Genomic DNA, 17,168 nt, shown 5'->3' with positions numbered 1-17,168 from the left:
TGAGCACTAGGGAATGTCAGCCTGAGCTCTGTGTTCTTGGCTGCCTGCCACTGTGGGGGGGTCGCCCCAGCAGGACGCCCAAAGACAGGCACCCAGGCAGAGGCCAGATCAAGGGACGACCTTGAACCCGGGCAACCCAGGCTTTGCTTGGTGGCTCCCGGGGCCGCTTGCACACGTACACACACAGAGCAGCACGCACACACACAGGCCTCCACACGTCAGGGGTGGGTGGTGCCTGGGGTGGGGGGTGGGGGCCGGCCACCCGCTTGGACACTTCCAGAGCCAGTATGTGGGCGGGGCTGGAGCATGAGTTCATCTACTTCCTGCCTACATCTGGTATAAAAGGAGGCAGCAGCCCGAGGAGCAGCACAGCTAGGGCTGGCCTAGAGTGCGATCCGGGCTGAGCCACACACCCCCTCTCTGGCCGCGGCACACCAGGACTCCCGGAGGCAGTCAGCCACAGCTGCAGAACCCGCCCGTCACAGGTGCCGCGGAGAACTTCAGGTAGGTGAAAAGCAAACTCTCTCCATCTCTGCCCGCCAGCCTGAGGCAGGATACTCCCTTCCCCAGCATCAATGCCGTCCACAAGCCCCACTTTTCCTCCTTCCTCTCCAGACAGCCCTGCAGCCTTGGGGGGATCCTGCACAGCAAGGCCCGTAAGAGGGCAGACAGGGGGCCAGACCCCACGGGCAGCCCCACCACCCAGGACCCAGGGCTGACTTTCTCTGATTCCCACCTTTGCCACCTTGGGCAAAGGTTTTTTCAAGCCTTTGCTGGTCGGAATGGGTTCTAAGACTATCGGAAATCTTCATGCAAATCCAAGAGGTTGTTAGAATTCAGTCTTCCTGGCCGGCGCCGCGGCTCACTAGGCTAATCCTCCGCCTTGCGGCGCCGGCACACCGGGTTCTAGTCCCGGTCGGGGCGCCGGATCCTGTCCCGGTTGCCCCTCTTCCAGGCCAGCTCTCTGCTGTGGCCAGGGAGTGCAGTGGAGGATGGCCCAAGTGCTTGGGCCCTGCACCCCATGGAAGACCAGGAGAAGCACCTGGCTCCTGCCATCAGATCAGCGCGGTGCGCCAGCCGCAGCGCGCCTACCGCGGCGGCCATTGGAGGGTGAACCAACGGCAAAAAGGAAGACCTTTCTCTCTGTCTCTCTCTCACTGTCCACTCTGCCTGTCAAAAAAAAAAAAAAAAATCAGTCTTCCTGCTCCTCCCAGGGAAAGGCGGATATCCCAGAGTGGGTCCCAAGTTGCCACTGGTGGAGATGGGCTTGGGACTCCTTGGGGCTGACCAGTGGTAAGAGTCAGTGTGAGACAGAGTGGGCAGCAGCTTCTGGACTTGCTGAATCTGATGTCAGGGCTGCTCTCCTGGTGCATAGCCAGGCGCCCTGTCCCTCCCCACTCGCCATTCCTCTGGAACTGTTCCTACATCAGACCCTTTTCTGCTTGCCCTAGGATGCCGATGTCCCCGGCGCTTGCCTGCCTGGCCCTGGGCCTGGCCCTCATCTGTGCTGGAGGCTCCACCTCATACCCTCCCCAGCCCCAGGTGGCAGAACTAGCGGCAGACTTTGGGGTGAAAGTGTTCCAGCAGGTGGTGCAGGCCTCTAAGGACCGCAACGTGGTTTTCTCCCCCTATGGGGTGGCCTCAGTGCTGGCCATGCTGCAGCTGACCACGGCGGGAGAAACCCAGCAGCAGATCCAAGCGGCGATGAGATTCAAGATAGATGGTGAGAGACGGGGCAGAGCGGGAGGTGGGGAGTCATGGGGTCTTCAAAGAACCAGCTGGAAGCTGGGGGAAAGGCTGACTCCAGTTCAGCCAAGTGAACCCATGTACCTGCAGCAGGGGCCACCCCACTTTGTTCCCACCACACCCTGAGTTACCCGTACCACTGATCTCCCCAGGTGGACCGGCTGATGGCTCTGCCACCAACTACCCGTGCGACCTTAACTCCACGAAAGCTTCATTGCTCATCTTCAGAATGGGGATAGTACACACACCTACTGGACATAACTGCTATAAAAATGAGATAGAGTGATGTATATGAAACGCTCAGCACAGCCGTTATCGTAGGGGAAAATTCAGGGCCCCTAACTTAAGAACTGAGAAAAATATTCGACCCCAAAGAAAGGGTCAGGAGTTGAGCTCCAGAAGAGATTAAGTGATGGGATGAGGTCTCCTGCCAGGGACCATGAGTCCGGGGGTCAGAAGCGCTCTGTCCAGGACTGGGTCTCTCGGGGGGAGACGGCTCTGCCGGGTGCCCCTGGTTTAGTGTGAGCCTAACGTGTCCTGTCCTTGCCTCGGCACAGAGCAGAGCACGGCCCCCGCCCTCCGCCACCTGCACAAGGAGCTCATGGGGCCTTGGAACAAAGATGAGATCAGCACCACGGATGCCATCTTCGTGCAGCGTGACCTGAAGCTGGTCCAGGGCTTCATGCCCCGCTTCTTCAGATTGTTCCGGACCACAGTCAAGCAGGTGGACTTTTCCGATGTGCAGAGGGCCAGGTTCATCATCAATGACTGGGTGGAGAGACACACGAAAGGTGAGCATGCTGGGAGAGGCGGCTGGCTCCCCAGGGTCTGCAGGCAAAGGGACTTTGCAAACACACACTTCCCAGACTCTCGTCTTCTGCCTATCTTCTCTGTGGAAGGCCAAGTGCTTTAAGAACCCAAAGGTTCTTGGCCATGTCGGTCATCACTAGGCTTTCTCATGAACCAACATGGAGGCCATCGCCAAAAAGTGTTCTTAGATTGTTTAAAAATTCATGTATTTATTTGAAAGGCAGAGTTACAGAGAGAGGGAAATACAGAGATATTCTATCCATTGGTTCATGCCCTTAATGGCCACAATGGCCAAGACAGCCAGGCTGAAGTCAGGATCCTGGAACTTCATCCCAGTCTCCCACGTGGGTGGCAGTGGTCTCAGGACTTGGGCCATCTTCTGCTGCTTTCCCGGGTGCATTAGCAGAGAGTTGGATAGGGTGTGGAGCCGCCAGGACTTGAACTTGGCACCTATATGGGGTGCCAGTTTTACAGGCAACGGCTTAGCCTGCTATGCCACAGCGCCGGCCCCAGATTTAATAAGAATAGCGATAAGCGGGACAGGGAACACACAAGAGCCTTCAAGAATGCAGCTTAAGGGTCCGGCGCTATAGCATGATGGGTAAAGCCTCCGCCTGCGATGCCAGCATCCCATATGGGCACCAGTTCAAGTCCCGGCTGCTCCACTTCCGATCCAGCTCTCTGCTATGGCCTGGGAAAGCAGTGAAACTTGGCCCAAATACTTGGGCCCCTACACCCATATGAGAAACCTGGAAGAAGCTTCTGGCTTCAGATCAGCCCAGTGGCCAATTGGGAGTGAACCAGCAGATGGAAGACCTTTCCCTCTCTCTGTCTGTAGCTCTATCTCTCAAATAAAATCTTAAAAAAAGAAGAAGAAGAATGCAGTTTAAGGGGGCAAAGGAAGGGAAGATTGAGTTTCCATCTCTGACCCTGGACAGGCTCCTGGGGCCCGGGGAGTGCAGTCAGCTGGAAGGCATCCTGAGGCCCTTGGGGAGACAGATCAGGTGGAGTCAGCTAGCCTGATTCATTTCTCCCTTGCTGGGTCCCTCCAGTCCACATCCCTTTGAGAACTGGCAGCTGGAGGGGACCACCCCAGAGGCTGAAACACAACAGCTTCCCCTCACCCGGCTCTCCCACAGGCATGATCAGCGACTTGCTTGGTAAAGGGGCCGTGGACCAACTGACGCGCCTGCTGCTGGTGAATGCCCTCTACTTCAACGGCCAGTGGAAGACGCCCTTCCTCAAGTCTGGCACCCACCACCGCCTCTTCCACAAGTCGGACGGCAGCACCATCTCTGTGCCCATGATGGCGCAGACCAACAAGTTCAACTACAGTAAGCACCAGACCTCCCCTCCCCATATCCCAAGGCTACACCTCAGACCCGGGGTCTCCCAAGGAACAATCGTAAAGGTTGCCTTCGGGCAACCAATGGATAGGAGCAACCCTAGAATGCACCCCAGTTTAGCAAAGATTTCCCAAGAGGGAGACCCCAACAATGGGAACAGAAGCACGGAGTTTTATCTTCCCCCACGCCCACCTCTGACCACTGGACCCTGCCCAGCATCTTCCAGCCATGACCTGGGACCAACCAATCCCCAGGACTGTGTGGAAGTTGAGATCAAGGGGAAAAGAGAAGGCTCTGAATTGGCAGGGGGGACGGAAAATGAACACAGGAACCCTGGAGAGGGAGGGCAGGTCCCCCAAAGGGAGCCCAGCTTCCAGGAGGAGAAGCAGCTAAAGACCCCGTGCAGGGGATAGAACCCGGCCGTTCCCCACGTACCATCTCGGTCTTCACAGCTGAGTTCCTCACCCCCGACGGCCACTACTACGACATCTTGGAGCTGCCCTACCATGGGGAAACCCTCAGCATGTTCATCGCCGCCCCCTATGAGAAACAGGTGCCCCTCTCTGCTCTCACCAACATCCTGAGTGCCCAGCTCATCAGCCAATGGAAAGGCAACATGACCAGAGTGACCCGCCTCCTGGTTCTGCCCAAGTAAGCCACACTCGCCAGCGCCCTCTGCCGCTCCCCTCCCTCCTGGCTCCCTGACATCAATCATTGCCCTGGGGTTGTTTCTCAGATTTCCCGATGCCTGCCAGGCAGGGATGTGTGTGGGAGGCTGATTGGAAGCACTCAGGCCTGGGTTTGATTAAGAGAACTCTCGTCATCCCTCCGGGGGTGAGAGGCGCGCGGGGGGGGGGGGGGCGGGGTGTTTCTAGACCGACCACCCCAAAACACCCCCATAAAAGCCAGCAGGAAGAAGAGCCATAGCAGTCTTGCAGGGGAAGAAGGCAAACTGGTCCACACCCAGTGCGCACCCATGTGCGCCTCCCCCTCCCCCTCCATCTCCCCTTGTCATCATCCAGAGGACGGCCACGGGAGGACTCTCTTCCCAGATGCAGTTCGAGCTGGGGCTCCAACAAGGCAAAAATCTGCAAAAGCAAAGGGAGCGGAGAGGGCTGAGGCTGGGTGATTCCAGGATTGCAGGCGAGCTCCCATCTACCTTACCCCACATCTGCAGAAGCTGCCAAACCAGGCTTGGGGGAAGACGAGAAGTGAGGTGGCTGACCACCGTCCCTCACACCCCTACCCCGTAAAGATGCAGGCAATTAGCTGTGCCCTGGTAGGAGGCAGCGGGTGCCCCGAGCCTCACTGCTTGAGTGCTCTTCAGAGTTAGCTCTCAGATCCACAGTCTACGGCCCGGATACTCGCTCAGACTTCTTGGCAGGAGAATTTGCCCTTGGCACCCCAGCCAGACTGCGTAAAATTATGCTGGCATGACTGCCTTCTTTGGGGAGAGCAATTAGCCAGAGGCTTGAGGGGGTGGGGAGACTGAAGACAAATGTTTATGAATTTCAGAAACTTCCAGCAAGGGAGACACTTTGCAAACAGATGTCTCAAAAGCAGGCCTCCTCCTCCAATGCTCACATCTGTTTCCTGTCCTGTCGGCCTGCCCCGGGGTGGGCACCCAGGAGGGCCCTGGGAGAGGCAGGTGCTGAGCTAGAGCTGTGTCTCCTGCTGCCGTCTGCAGGTTCTCCCTGGAGAGTGAAGTGGACCTCAGGGCACCCCTGGAGAACCTGGGGATGACCGACATGTTCAGGTCGGGGCAGGCGGACTTCTCGAATCTGTCAGGTGAGACATTTCTCCTCTCTGCTTCCACATCCCAGTGGCCTTACGGGGCCCCAAAGCGGACAAATGAGGGTATCTCAGGAGCAGGGCTTGACCTACCCTCGTATCCACCTCTGTTTCAGACCAAGAGCTTCTCCACGTGTCCCGGGCCCTGCAGAAAGTAAAGATCGAGGTGAATGAGAGTGGCACCATGGCGTCCTCCTCCACAGGTGAGTTTGCTTGGGGGAGGCTCCCTGGGGCGCAGCTCGGGGCTTCCTGGAGGGGCCAGTGTGCCTCAAGCTTCTATAGGACAGCTCGGCCCAAAGCTGGCATGGACCCCGCAGCCCTGCACCACGCGGACCTCTGTCCCAGAACCGTTATCCTTCCTGGGCCACGAACGAGGGCTCTGCCAGCCTCTTCCCTATCTGTTCCTTGGCCTGAGTGTGAAAAGGCTTCCCCGGGGAGAGCCCCAAGTTGCTCCCACGGTGGGCAGTGGACTTGAACTTGCTTATCAACAGACCCCAACAGGGCTTAGGCAAAAGCGAGTTTGTGAGTGACCAGGTGAGAGGTCTCCAGCAAACCCTGAAGCTGTTGGACGTTGGTCAGGGTCACTGAGAAGGCTCAAACAGGCCTCCTGAAGGTGCCCTCCCAGCAGCACCTGCACGGGGATGGCCGTGGTCACCACACCCGCTCCCCGATCCAGCCAGGCCCCGGCGCCCACGTCCCCCGGCCTCACACACTGTCCCTTCTCTTCCAGTCATCCTTGTCTCAGCCCGCATGGCCCCCGAGGAGATCATCATGGACAGACCTTTCCTCTTTGTGGTCCGGCACAACCCCACAGGTGAGCCTGGACCCCACGATGTCCCCGACCCCTGCCCATCCTCCATGTCTCAGGCACCAGTCTAGATGGAGACACCCCTCCTACTGCTAGAGGACTCTGGGTAGGGAACCCCAGCACAGTCCCACTTCCCAGACCTGGCTCAGCCACACAGGCAGCCGTGACTCCAGACCCACCCCCCCTCATTAGAACTGGGTACACGCACAAACACGGAGATTCCACTGCCTGACTCCCACACCTTCCATCCACAGGCACCATCCTTTTCCTGGGCCAGGTGATGGAACTCTGATGGGGGCAAGAAGCCCTCGGCTGGGAAAGCACTGGAAAAGACTCACCGGCGCTAAGACTGTTTGCTTGAAGGACCCTTCCTGGGAAAAGAGGAGATGCGTGCCCTGCCTTCAAAAACACTAAACCTTTTCCGTTTGCCTCCTGGACCTGAGCTCCCTATCAGCAGCCTGGGAGCTGGCCCAAGGCCAGGGTCCCTGACCGTCTCCATGGAGACCTGCAGGAGCAGGTGCAACGGCCCAGCTCTGCCTGGTGCAGGTGTCAGGCCCGGTTCTGGCTCCTCCTGCAGCCTGGGCAGGCTGGGACCCTGAGGCCTAAGGCGGCAGAGTGATTTGTGTTCCGGTCACACTGCTGTCACTCTCCTGCTGTCTGCCATTGCCGCGGAGGCTGGCGACAGCCCAGAGGAGGCCGATAGGAGAGCCACCCTTTCATCTCAAGCTCCACTCTGCTACTGGCCACCTGCCCAGCTCAGAGGGGCTTCGGACTGGCAGGGACAACGCCCACACCTTCTGCCCTCCCCCCCCACGCCACCCCCGGCCCCCCGAGCAGGGCCGTGTCCCTCCCCCAGAAACGGTGTACATACAACTATTGTGGAGTGTAGGTGACTTGTTTACTTGTAGAAGCAGGTTTCTGCTTCCCACGAACCTGACTGTGCAGGAGGAGAGGAAGTGAGGCCAGATGTGTGCCTGGCTCTTGGTCCCCGGCCTCCTGCTGCGGTTGGGGGGTGCCTGGGATGCCAGGGGCGTGCTTGACTATTTATCGTATCCTTACCCTTGTGTGCTTGCGGAAGAGAGAGACAACTATTCTTGAAAAAAGTATCGTTGAAATGTCTGCTTCGGGCTCCCTTGGGGTCTGTGGTCTGTGGCCTTCCTCTCAGGGGTCCCACTGCTCTGGGCTGTCACAGCCCTCAGGGCGAGGAGCGTGATGGGGGCCACACTGCCACCTTGTGGCTGCCGGAATCCCAGTGCGCCGCCTCCCTTTTTCCTTGCCTGCTCACTCGATGGCTTGGCCGAGCCCGGGGGGCCACGATGACCTAACTTCAGGCCACCCTGGGGACCAAGAAGGTGGGGGTGGGTGAGAGCCTGGAGCGAGGACAGAGCGGTGTCAAAGTTTTCCAATATCTGTAGGAGCAGGAATTGCAAGGGGCTCTGCCACCTACCAGGACAGAACCTTCCCCAATTACAGGGTGACTCACTGCCGCATTTGGTGACTCACTTCAATGTGTCACTTCCGGCTGCTGTGTGAGAGCAGGGGGACACGTGAGGGCGGCAGGGTGGGGGATGAAAGCAGCAGCGAGCTCGGACCCACCCACCTGGGTGAGACCCTCTTGCAAACCCGAGTGAGGGGCACGGCGGCACGGGACTGTGGAACGCACGCCCGCCGACGGGAGCCTCACCGGCCCCTCCAGGCTCCTCCTGAGAATCCCTCACCCTGTGCTTTCTCTCCCCGGTTTGTTGTTTTCTTTTTCATGATGCACTGGACAGTGACAGCCACACGCAGCACCCACGGGGGTCCCTGAACGCTCCGTTTCCAATGTTCTTGACACTGTGTTGAATAATGTGCTTTTTCACTTTTGATATATAAACGAGTAAAAATGTTCCCAAAAATAATAACAATAAATTATAAATAATATACCAAACAAAACAGTCCTGGTCTTTACTGTCTACGTCCCACACGGTACAAGATATCAAAATCCTGTTGGGAGGGCGAGCGATTGGTGCCATGGTTAATACGCTGCTTGGGATGCCCACATCCGATTTCAGAGTGCCTGGGTCTGGGTCCTGGCTCCGCTTCCAATTCCAACTTCCTGCTAATGCACACCCTGGGAGGCAGCAGGTGATAGCCCAAGTAGGTGGGTCCCTGCCACCCATGTGGGAGACCCAGATGGAGTTCCTGTCTCCTGGCTTCAGCCTAGGCACTCAGGAAGCAGACAGAAGATCTCTGTCTTTCTCTGTCCCCCTCCCTTTCTGCCTTTCAAATCCAGTGAAAATAAATAAAAGAAAATCCTGCTGGTCCACAGCCCCCTGGGGCGAGGGGCTACACTGTGAAACACACGCCTACCGGGGCAGGCCTGCTGGCGTGCCCGCCAGGAGTCCATGAATCTGACCACCACACAGGCTCTGCAGCAAGGCCCAAGGGACACGCTGTGGGGGCCCTGATTCCCCCTGGGGTGTCATCTCCCCCCGCCAAGTTGGGTCTGCCCAGTCACTCCTGCTGTGGGCGCCCAACTTGGTTTGTGCCATTTCTTTCCACCAGCCAGTGACCCCCAGGCGCCCACCAGCCACTTTCCATTTCTCCAACCCCAGACCACGTTTCGTGTCCTCCACCGGGGATTTCCCCCTGACACAGTCAACAGCATCGCTTGCAGCTCCAGCCCGACTGCCTTTTCTTTGCCCTGGCTTGTAGCAGTGCCTGCGTTCACCTGTGCTTTGCACTGTTCCTTGTGTCGCGCCTTCCCCAGCCCCACGGAAACAAGGCTCTTCTGTTACACACACTCTTCACGGCCTCCTCCAAAGTCTCCCTCCGCAGTCTTTCATCACCTTCCTCCGGTATCTTGAAGGCTCTTGGCAGAGAGCACACCTCCTCGAATCGGTCCCTATTCATATATTCAAAAATAATGTTCAAAAGATTTATTTGAAAGGCACCATTACGAAGGAAGAGAGGCAGAGAGAGAGAGAGAGAGAGAGAGAGAGAGAGAGAGAGATCTTTCAGACACTCATTCACTCCCCAAATGGCCACATCAGCCAGAGCTGGGCCAGGCTGAAGCCAGGAGCCAGGAGCTCCATCCGGGTCTCCCACGTGGGTGCAGGGGCCCAAGCACTTGGGCCATCCTCCGCTGCTTTCCCAGGAGCATTAGCAGGGAGCTGGAGGGGAAGCGGAGCAGCTGGGACGTGAACCAGCGCCCATTCGGGATGCTGACAATGCAGGCGGTGGCTTCACCTGCTACACTGAAGCGCTGGCCCCTCAAAAACAATTTTTAAACTGAAAATCAATAGAGTTATCCATCACGATTTGTCAAAAGTCTGCGCCCTCCAGCTGCAGCTCCCTGAAGACAGCACTGAGAGATCCAGCCCTCTGGGTATCCAACTCTTTTTTTTTTTTTTTTTTTTAACATTCACCTATTTATTGGATAGGCAGAGTGATAAAGAGGGTGAGATAGACACAGAGGAGGGGGGGAGGAAGGGAGGGAGGGAGGGAGAGAGAGAGAGAGAGAGAGAGAGAGAGAGAGAGAGAAGGGAAGAAATATCTTCTATCTGCTGGTTCACTCCCCAGATGGCCTCAACTGCTGGGACTGGGCCAGGCCAAGGCCAGGAGCCTGGAGCTCCATCTGGGTCTCCTCTGTGTGCGGCAGGGGCCCAAGCACTTGGACATCTTCTGCTGCTTTCAGGAACACATTAGCAGGGAGTGGATCAGAAGTGGAGCAGCCTGGACTTGAACGGCCCTCATATGGGATGCTGGCGTCCCAGGGAGTAGCTTAACCCACTGCACCACGATGCCGGGCCCCAGCTCATTTCTTAACAGAAACAAATTAGGATCTGGGAGTTCTTGGTAAAACACTGGTAGTTAAGAGGGAGTGAGTTCCCTGTCACTGGAGATGTTCAAGGACAACCAGGGGGCTGGGGCTGTGGCGTAACGGGTAGAGCTGCTGCCTGCAGTGCCGGCATCCCATATGGGCACCAGTTAGAGTCTCAGCTGCTCCACTTCCCATCCAGCTCTCTGCTATAGCCTGGAAAAGCAGTGGAGAATGGCCCAAGTGCTTGGGCCCCTGCACTTGCATGGGAGACCTGGAAGAAGCTCCTGGCTTTGGATCAGTGCAGCTCCGGCCATTGTGGCCAATTGGGGAGTGAACCAGCAGATAGAAGACCTCTCTCTCTCTCTCTCTGTACCTCTCCTGTCTCTGTGTAACTCTGACTTTCAAATAAATAAATAAATCTTTTTAAAAAAAAAAAAAAAGAAAGAAAGAAAAGGTAAAACTGGAAATTAAGAGGCTCCAGTGTCTTGGATATTCTTTAAGAACTCTGCTAAGCAATTACAAGCATGTTTAAAATAATCGTTTTCTTCCCACACAAATAAAACCATCACAAAGATGTACAGTGTTCTACAGGTCGCTTTACTTGCCCGGTGACACAGCCTGGACACCGCGCCTGAATCATCTTTGCCGGCTGCACACACAGACGCACTACAATCCCACAATCCCACAATCCCTTACCCACCCAGAGCGGGCACTGCCCACAAGGCTGAGGCAAGCGCCCTTCCCTCTGTCCTGCCCTCGGGTGCTCGTGTACCCGGAGGATAACTTCCCATCAACACGACTCAGCGTCTCGCTTTTGAACCTCCCAATCCTGAAACCGTCTGACGCTGGCAACGCAAACATTTTCAAACAGTGCAGGACAATCAAAAGGAATCCTTCCGCCTGGTGAGATCTGACATTTTCTCAAGCTTAAGAAGGACCTCGGGGCCAGTGCTGTGGCGTAGCGGGTAAAGCCACCGTCTGCAGTGCCGGCATCCCATATGGGCACCAGTTCGAGTCCTGGATGCTCCACTTCCGATCCAGCTCTCTGCTATGGCCTGGAAAAGCAGTGGAGGATGGCCCAAGTGCTTGGGCCCCTGCACCCACATGGGAGACCTGGATGAAACTCCTGGCTCTTGGCTTCAGCCTGGCTCAGCCATGGCTGTTGTGGCCACTTGGGGAGTGAACCACCAGATGGAAGACACCTCTTTTTCTCTAAAATGTTAGACTTCCTGGGAGCAAGTTCTGATCATGTTTTCTTTTTAATTTTTATTTGAAAGGCAGAAAGAAAGAGACAGAGCTCCCATCCACTGGTTCATTCCCCAAATGCCCACCACAGCCAGGACTGGGCCAGGCCAAAGCCAGGAGCCAAGAGCTCAATTGGAGCCTCTCCCTTGGGTGGCAGGGACCCAAGTACTTGAGGCCTCACTTGCTGCCCCCAGGGTGCATGTTAGCAGGACACTGGATTGCACACAGAGGAGGAGGGACGCAAGCCCAGGCACTCGGATAGGGGGAGTCCCAGGCTGTATCTTAATCAGAAGCAAATGCCTTCCCTTGCCTATAATGTAAAGAGTAAATCCATTCATCTACTGTTTACTCCCATCCTAATCACGCAGCCGAAGGCCTCTTGAGCGTCCCCCTCTCTTTCTGTTTCCCTCTCAAAGGTCACTCTGGGGGCGTTCCTGGCTACTCTGACACGGAGTGCCCAGATTCTCAGGGGCACGCTTGTGGGCACCCTTCCACCTAGAGCCCATCTTCAGATTCACCCAAGGGGCCTCAAAGTCCAGGCAAAAACAGAAGCAAGGGCCTCTCCCCAAAAAGCCTCTCACCCAATCCATCTTTTCTCTCTTGGTCTCCGTGTGCCACTGGCAAGCTTGCAGGGTCAAGACGGAGTCACGGACCTAGCGAGAGGAAAGCCGTGAGCCCACACTCCCTGCTTCAGCCAGCTTAGCCAACGCACAGACACTGGCTCCGAACCGATGGGGCTGGGAGAGCCGTGCTGGCGCTGTGGCCAAAACTCCAGCTTCCCTCCTCACGCCCGATTCGTGCAGACCCACCTCTGGGCTCCCGCGGGGTAGCTGGGGTCACGGAGGCTACAGGGACACGGGGACCTAGATATAGCTTTTGATTTCCTTCTATCCTAAAATAAGAACAATTCCAGGCCCCAGGCTAGTGGCTGGAGAGTCGCCCATCTGTAACGGATTTGTTCAGAAACCTAAAGATCCTCTTCCTCGCACAAAACGCTTCACAAAGCAAGACAAGTTAGCCCCGATTCTGTGGCCATACACTTCAAAGACCGTGCGCACCTGCTGGGAAGGCTCCAGAGAAAGCAGTGGCTCAAACGGCCCCTCGCCCCGGGGAAGGCTGCTCCAGGCAGTGCCCCACTTCACAGCACTCCCCCCTGCGCTCAAAGATAACACGGCCTCACAGCACGCAGCCTGCCCGTGACCTCACCCGGGCCCCCTTCCTGGGCTGTTGTAACTGTCTCCTCCTTTTGCCATTTCTGAGAGGTTGAAAAACGAACTAGATCTGCCCCCGGCCAGCACTGCCACAGATTTCTTGTAAAAAGCTCACTTGGCGGAATTAGTGATCTGCCTGTGTGGGCAAGCAGTATGGGTGTTGTAGAAGCCTTGAAGGGAAAGATACGGTGCTGGGCCTCCGCCCCCGTCTCTGTCTGTCTCTGTCTCTCTCTCCTGCTGCAACTCTGCCTTTCAAATGAATGAATGAATGAATGCATAGGGCCAGTGTTGTGTGATGCCGGCATCTCATAGGAGCACCCGTGGGAGTCCCAGCTGCTCCACTATGATCCAGCTCCCTTGGGAAGGCAGAAGATGGTGCAAGTGCTTGGGCCCCTGCCACCCACGTGGGAGACCCAGATGGAGTTCCAGGCTCCTGGCTTCAGCCAGACCCAGCCCTGGCCATTGCAGCCATGTGTGTGGGTGAACCAGTGGATGGAAGCTTTCCCTCTCTCTGTGTGTGTCTGCCTCTTCTCTCTTTGTAACTCCACCCTTCAAATAAATATTTTTGGAAAAGCTATTGGAATGACATTTGGCAGGGAGATATCTGTTTTCCAAGCCTCCTTTTAAACGCGATTCCCCAAGGAAGTCCGGTTGCCATCAGGGCGGCACTCACAGGAGCAGAGATGTTGAGACGGAGGCTGAGAAAGGTGGCAGCTCCAATGGCGTCCGTTCTCTCGGCGCCATCTGTGAGCAGGAGTGAGTCTGCTCTGGGCACCGGGAGGAGCTCGACACACTCAGGAGCCCAGGGACCGCTCTCCTGTACCCGGCACCAGCACCCTCTGCCTTCGCGTGAGCCTCCTCACTGACCTGGACACTTCCTGGAGGGAACCTTTTATTCCCCAGCCACCAGATGTCGCTTTGATGCCAAAGGAAAGTTCTCTGAAGCAAAGCAGCTGGGCCTGTGACCAGAATCTTGCCCAGTTTGAACTCCATTCAATCGAACAAGTATTGATGATCAGCTGAACTTTATACTGGGCACTGAAAACACTTTTAAGATGTATTTTACTTATTTGAAAGGCAAAGTGAGACACACACAGAGAGAGAGAGAGAGAGAGAAAGAGAGAAAGATAGAGTGTCTATCTGCTGGTTCACTCCCCGAAATGACCAGGGCTGGGCCAGGCCAAAGTCAAGAGCCTGGAACCCCATCGGGGTCTCCCACGTGGGTGGCAGGGGCCCAAGCACTGCTGTGTTCCCATGCACATTATTAGCCGGGAGCTGGATCAGAAACAGAACTGCCAGGACTCAAACTGGTGCTCCAATACGTCGTGCCGGCATCACCGGCGGTGGCTTAACCCACTGCGCCACGACGCCGGCCTCGTGAAGGAAAGTGGTGCTTCTCAGTTTCAGGTTCCTAAGGGGTCACTGAAAAACTACACAAGTCGCTACAAAAACAATTGATGGAACATTCTAGAAGTGAGCCCTAGCTATCATCTACACGAGGACCTAAAGGCTCATCGGAGGAACGGCTGTTTAACGGAAACCTTAGAAAATAAGTGATGTGGGTTTGGGTCTGAAGGGAGGGAGTGGTAGAACATTCCAGAAAACATCATGAACAAAACCACAAAAGAAAAATCACAGCAAAAGGCAGAAGACACAGGTGGCCAGGTCGGTTTCCAAATGCTCTCCTGCCTCTGCTAACGCTGCCAGCTTCCTCTCTCTCTCTCTCTCTCTCACAGCCTCTCCCAGTCTAGTTGGGCAAGTCTGACCCATGTCCCTTGAAGAAACCAAGCTCCAAGGTTACCCTTCATGTGCCAGGCTTACCACCTGCAAGTCTAGGAAAAGGCGATGGCCTGTCAACCCCGACAGGACACCAGGAGACGGGATGGGCTCAGGGGAAGTAGGAAGGGAGTGGTAAGCCACTTGTGCAAGGTCTGAGACAACGGAATCCTCAAATGGGGAATTCAACAAACGTCAGGTCAGCATCAGGCACCGTGCTAGGGGCTGCAAAAACAGCAGAAGGCGGCAGCGCATCATCTACTGGAAATAACGGATAGGAGATGTGTGATACGAAGCGCGGAACTGAAAGGGTACGCCAAGATGCCACTCCACATGCCAGCGCTCACCTCCGGGTACCAAGTTCAATATTCAGCTCCGACTCCTGCCTCCAGCTTCCGGCTGATGCAGGCCCCGGGAGACGGCAGAGATGGCGCAGGTAACTGGATTCCTGTCAGCACAGGCACATCTGAACTGAATTCCTGGCTCCCAACTTCAGCAGGCCCAGTCCCAACCACCGTGGGCATTTGGGAAAACTAGCAGATGGGCACACTCTCCCCCATCCCCAGCTCTCTCTCTCTCTCTGCCTCTCAAAAAAATATTTTAAAGTAAAAAGTTATGAAACTAGAATTTAGCACCTTTGGGAAGAGAAATCAGATTCAATCATCTGCCTTAGTCTGTTTGCTAGAACAAAACAGCTGAGATTGGATGAGTTATTTATTTAAAAAAAAAAAAAAGATTTTCTGCTCCTGGCTGTGGGACAGGTGCACGCCGTGCCTGGTGATGGCCCTGGGCTGCTTCAACTTATGGCAGAAAGTAGACAGGGGAGTGGGTGTGTGCAGGAGAGAGAATGCCAGGGGTGGACTCACTTGCTAACTACCCACTCCCTGGGTCACTAATCCAGTCCCACGAGAGTGAGAATCCACACATAAAGCCACTGATTCTTCCTAAAGACCTCCCAAGTCTGCCACACGGAAGAACTGAGTTTCTAACACACGAACTTTTGGGCGACACAGACACACCCCATTGCTATCACCACCCGGATCCTAACTGAAGCTAACCAACCAGCTACGTGCTGGCAAGAAACAAAGGCAGTCTATGACGCCAGCCCGGCAGGCACTTACGGTCCAGGGGAGAGAGGAGGCCGAGTCACACGGGCAGCAGGGTAATGGAGTCAGCGGGGCAGAACTCTTGGTAACAGGCAGCAGAAACCAAGTCTGGCTGACAGAGCGCTGTAGGGAGAGGGACGGGCAGAGAGGGGGAGGCTCAGGAAACAAGCAGGACAGCCAGAGACCCAGGTTGGAGGGAGGTCCCACACTAGCAACAACCACCCCACCCCCCGCCTTGCGGCCGTGTCCCCACCCACCCCATCGCTGCTGCCCTGGACCCACTGACCCTCTGCCAGAGTCGTACCTACCCCCATCACGTCACGCCCACCTCCTTCCCCTCCTGACCTAAAATATAGAAAGGTGCCCCTCAAAGATGGGCAGGGCTCTGCGGTCACGTGACACAAAGAATGCGCGGGGGGGGGGGGCTGGACATTTCAAAGGCTCCCTGGTGGGGGGGGAGTGGTGGGCCCGTCTCCCCCTAGACTCACAAAGCCCGGGGACTCCCAAACTCTAAGGCGGGGGTTGAGAGCCTGGGAGGTGACACAGAATGACAAACACCCACCACCGAAAGCATCCAATTGTTCAGGGCTGTTAGAACAGCACACGGATTGCTCAGGAAGAAATAAAAAGAGTTCAAAAAAAAAAAAAAAAAAAAACCAGAGATGATTGCAAATGACACTACGCACTCCCTCGTTAGTCACTTAATAGCTGTCTCGGTTATCAGCTTGACGGGTGCCGCATCACGGTGCGTGCGTGCAAGTAACTCTTAATAATGGCCCCAAAAGGCAAGAGTAGTGATAAGGGCAATTTTCTCCCAGCATATTGTTATAATTTTTCCATTTCACCCTCTTACAGTGCCTTATTTATAGATTAAACTCTATCGGAGCCTTGGGTTATGGGGTGGGGGGAGACACGGTCTATCTATGCACAGGGCTTCAGTTCCACCTGCAGGGGTCTCGGAGCACAGCCTAGGAGAGGAGGAGGGGTCCCGGCCCCGTCGCCCACCGGGACACCACGTCAGGGCCTCCTCGGCCCTCGGACACACACACACACACACACACACGTGATGCCCTCGGGTCTAAGGCATCGGAGCTTTGGGGTTCTGACCCCACTGACCCTCCGAGCCTCTATTTCTCCTTTACATTCCCTGGGGGCGCCCCTTCCTCTCGCTTCAGGAGAGGCCAGCGTCTCGAAGCTTCTCCACACCTCGCCGCCCCGCCGCCCAGTTCTCCACACCTAACGCCCACCCTGGGCCTCCTCGCCACCTCCCAGGATCGCCCCACCCACCTCGCACCCCTTTTCCCGCCTTTTGCCCCCACAAGGCCCCGAAGCGCGAGGACCACGCCGGCCTCCTCCCCCATCCTCCGAGCCAACCCACGGGGGCAGCCTTGTTTCCATGACGACCGAGCTACTCGAAGCCGAAGTCGAGGACCTGGTTGCCATGGCTTCCGCTTCTCCGCCTCCAGCCCCGCCCGCGCGGCCCCCGGCGCTGGCGCCTGCGCAGAGCGTCCGCGCGGCGGCACTCCG

General features: G+C 56.4%; 1 protein-coding gene and 1 long non-coding RNA gene across 2 annotated transcripts; one reads left to right on the top strand and one right to left on the bottom strand.

Annotated features, from left to right (window-relative positions):
* Positions 1-359: 359 nt before the first annotated feature.
* On the top strand, positions 360-8,423 carry SERPINE1 (serpin family E member 1). The gene is made up of 9 exons (XM_062179897.1): positions 360-504; positions 1,452-1,723; positions 2,304-2,537; positions 3,696-3,890; positions 4,355-4,553; positions 5,590-5,690; positions 5,810-5,896; positions 6,424-6,507; positions 6,756-8,423. The coding sequence occupies exons 2-9, from the start codon at positions 1,453-1,455 to the stop codon at positions 6,791-6,793; spliced, it is 1,209 nt and encodes a 402-aa protein (XP_062035881.1). The 5' UTR covers positions 360-504; position 1,452; the 3' UTR covers positions 6,794-8,423.
* Positions 8,424-8,965: 542 nt separating this feature from the next.
* Positions 8,966-17,120, bottom strand: LOC133750928 (uncharacterized). The gene is made up of 4 exons (XR_009864746.1): positions 17,074-17,120; positions 15,657-15,764; positions 14,883-14,983; positions 8,966-9,385 (listed from the first exon to the last, which is right to left on the bottom strand). It is a non-coding gene; the product is annotated as an uncharacterized LOC133750928 (long non-coding RNA).
* Between the last annotated feature and the right edge of the window lie 48 nt (positions 17,121-17,168).

This window comes from Lepus europaeus, chromosome 21, assembly GCF_033115175.1.
Source record: "Lepus europaeus isolate LE1 chromosome 21, mLepTim1.pri, whole genome shotgun sequence".
NCBI classification, from domain to species: Eukaryota; Metazoa; Chordata; class Mammalia; order Lagomorpha; family Leporidae; genus Lepus; species Lepus europaeus.
This window is presented reverse-complemented; position numbering and strand designations above follow the sequence as displayed.

Coding starts and splice junctions, on each gene's coding strand:
- SERPINE1 (XM_062179897.1), top strand. CDS start 1,453: ATGCCGATGTCCCCGGCGCTTGCCTGCCTGGCCCTGGGCCTGGCCCTC. Junction 4,554..5,589: donor CGCCTCCTGGTTCTGCCCAA/GTAAGCCACACT, acceptor TGCCGTCTGCAG/GTTCTCCCTGGAGAGTGAAG. Junction 5,897..6,423: donor CATGGCGTCCTCCTCCACAG/GTGAGTTTGCTT, acceptor CTTCTCTTCCAG/TCATCCTTGTCTCAGCCCGC.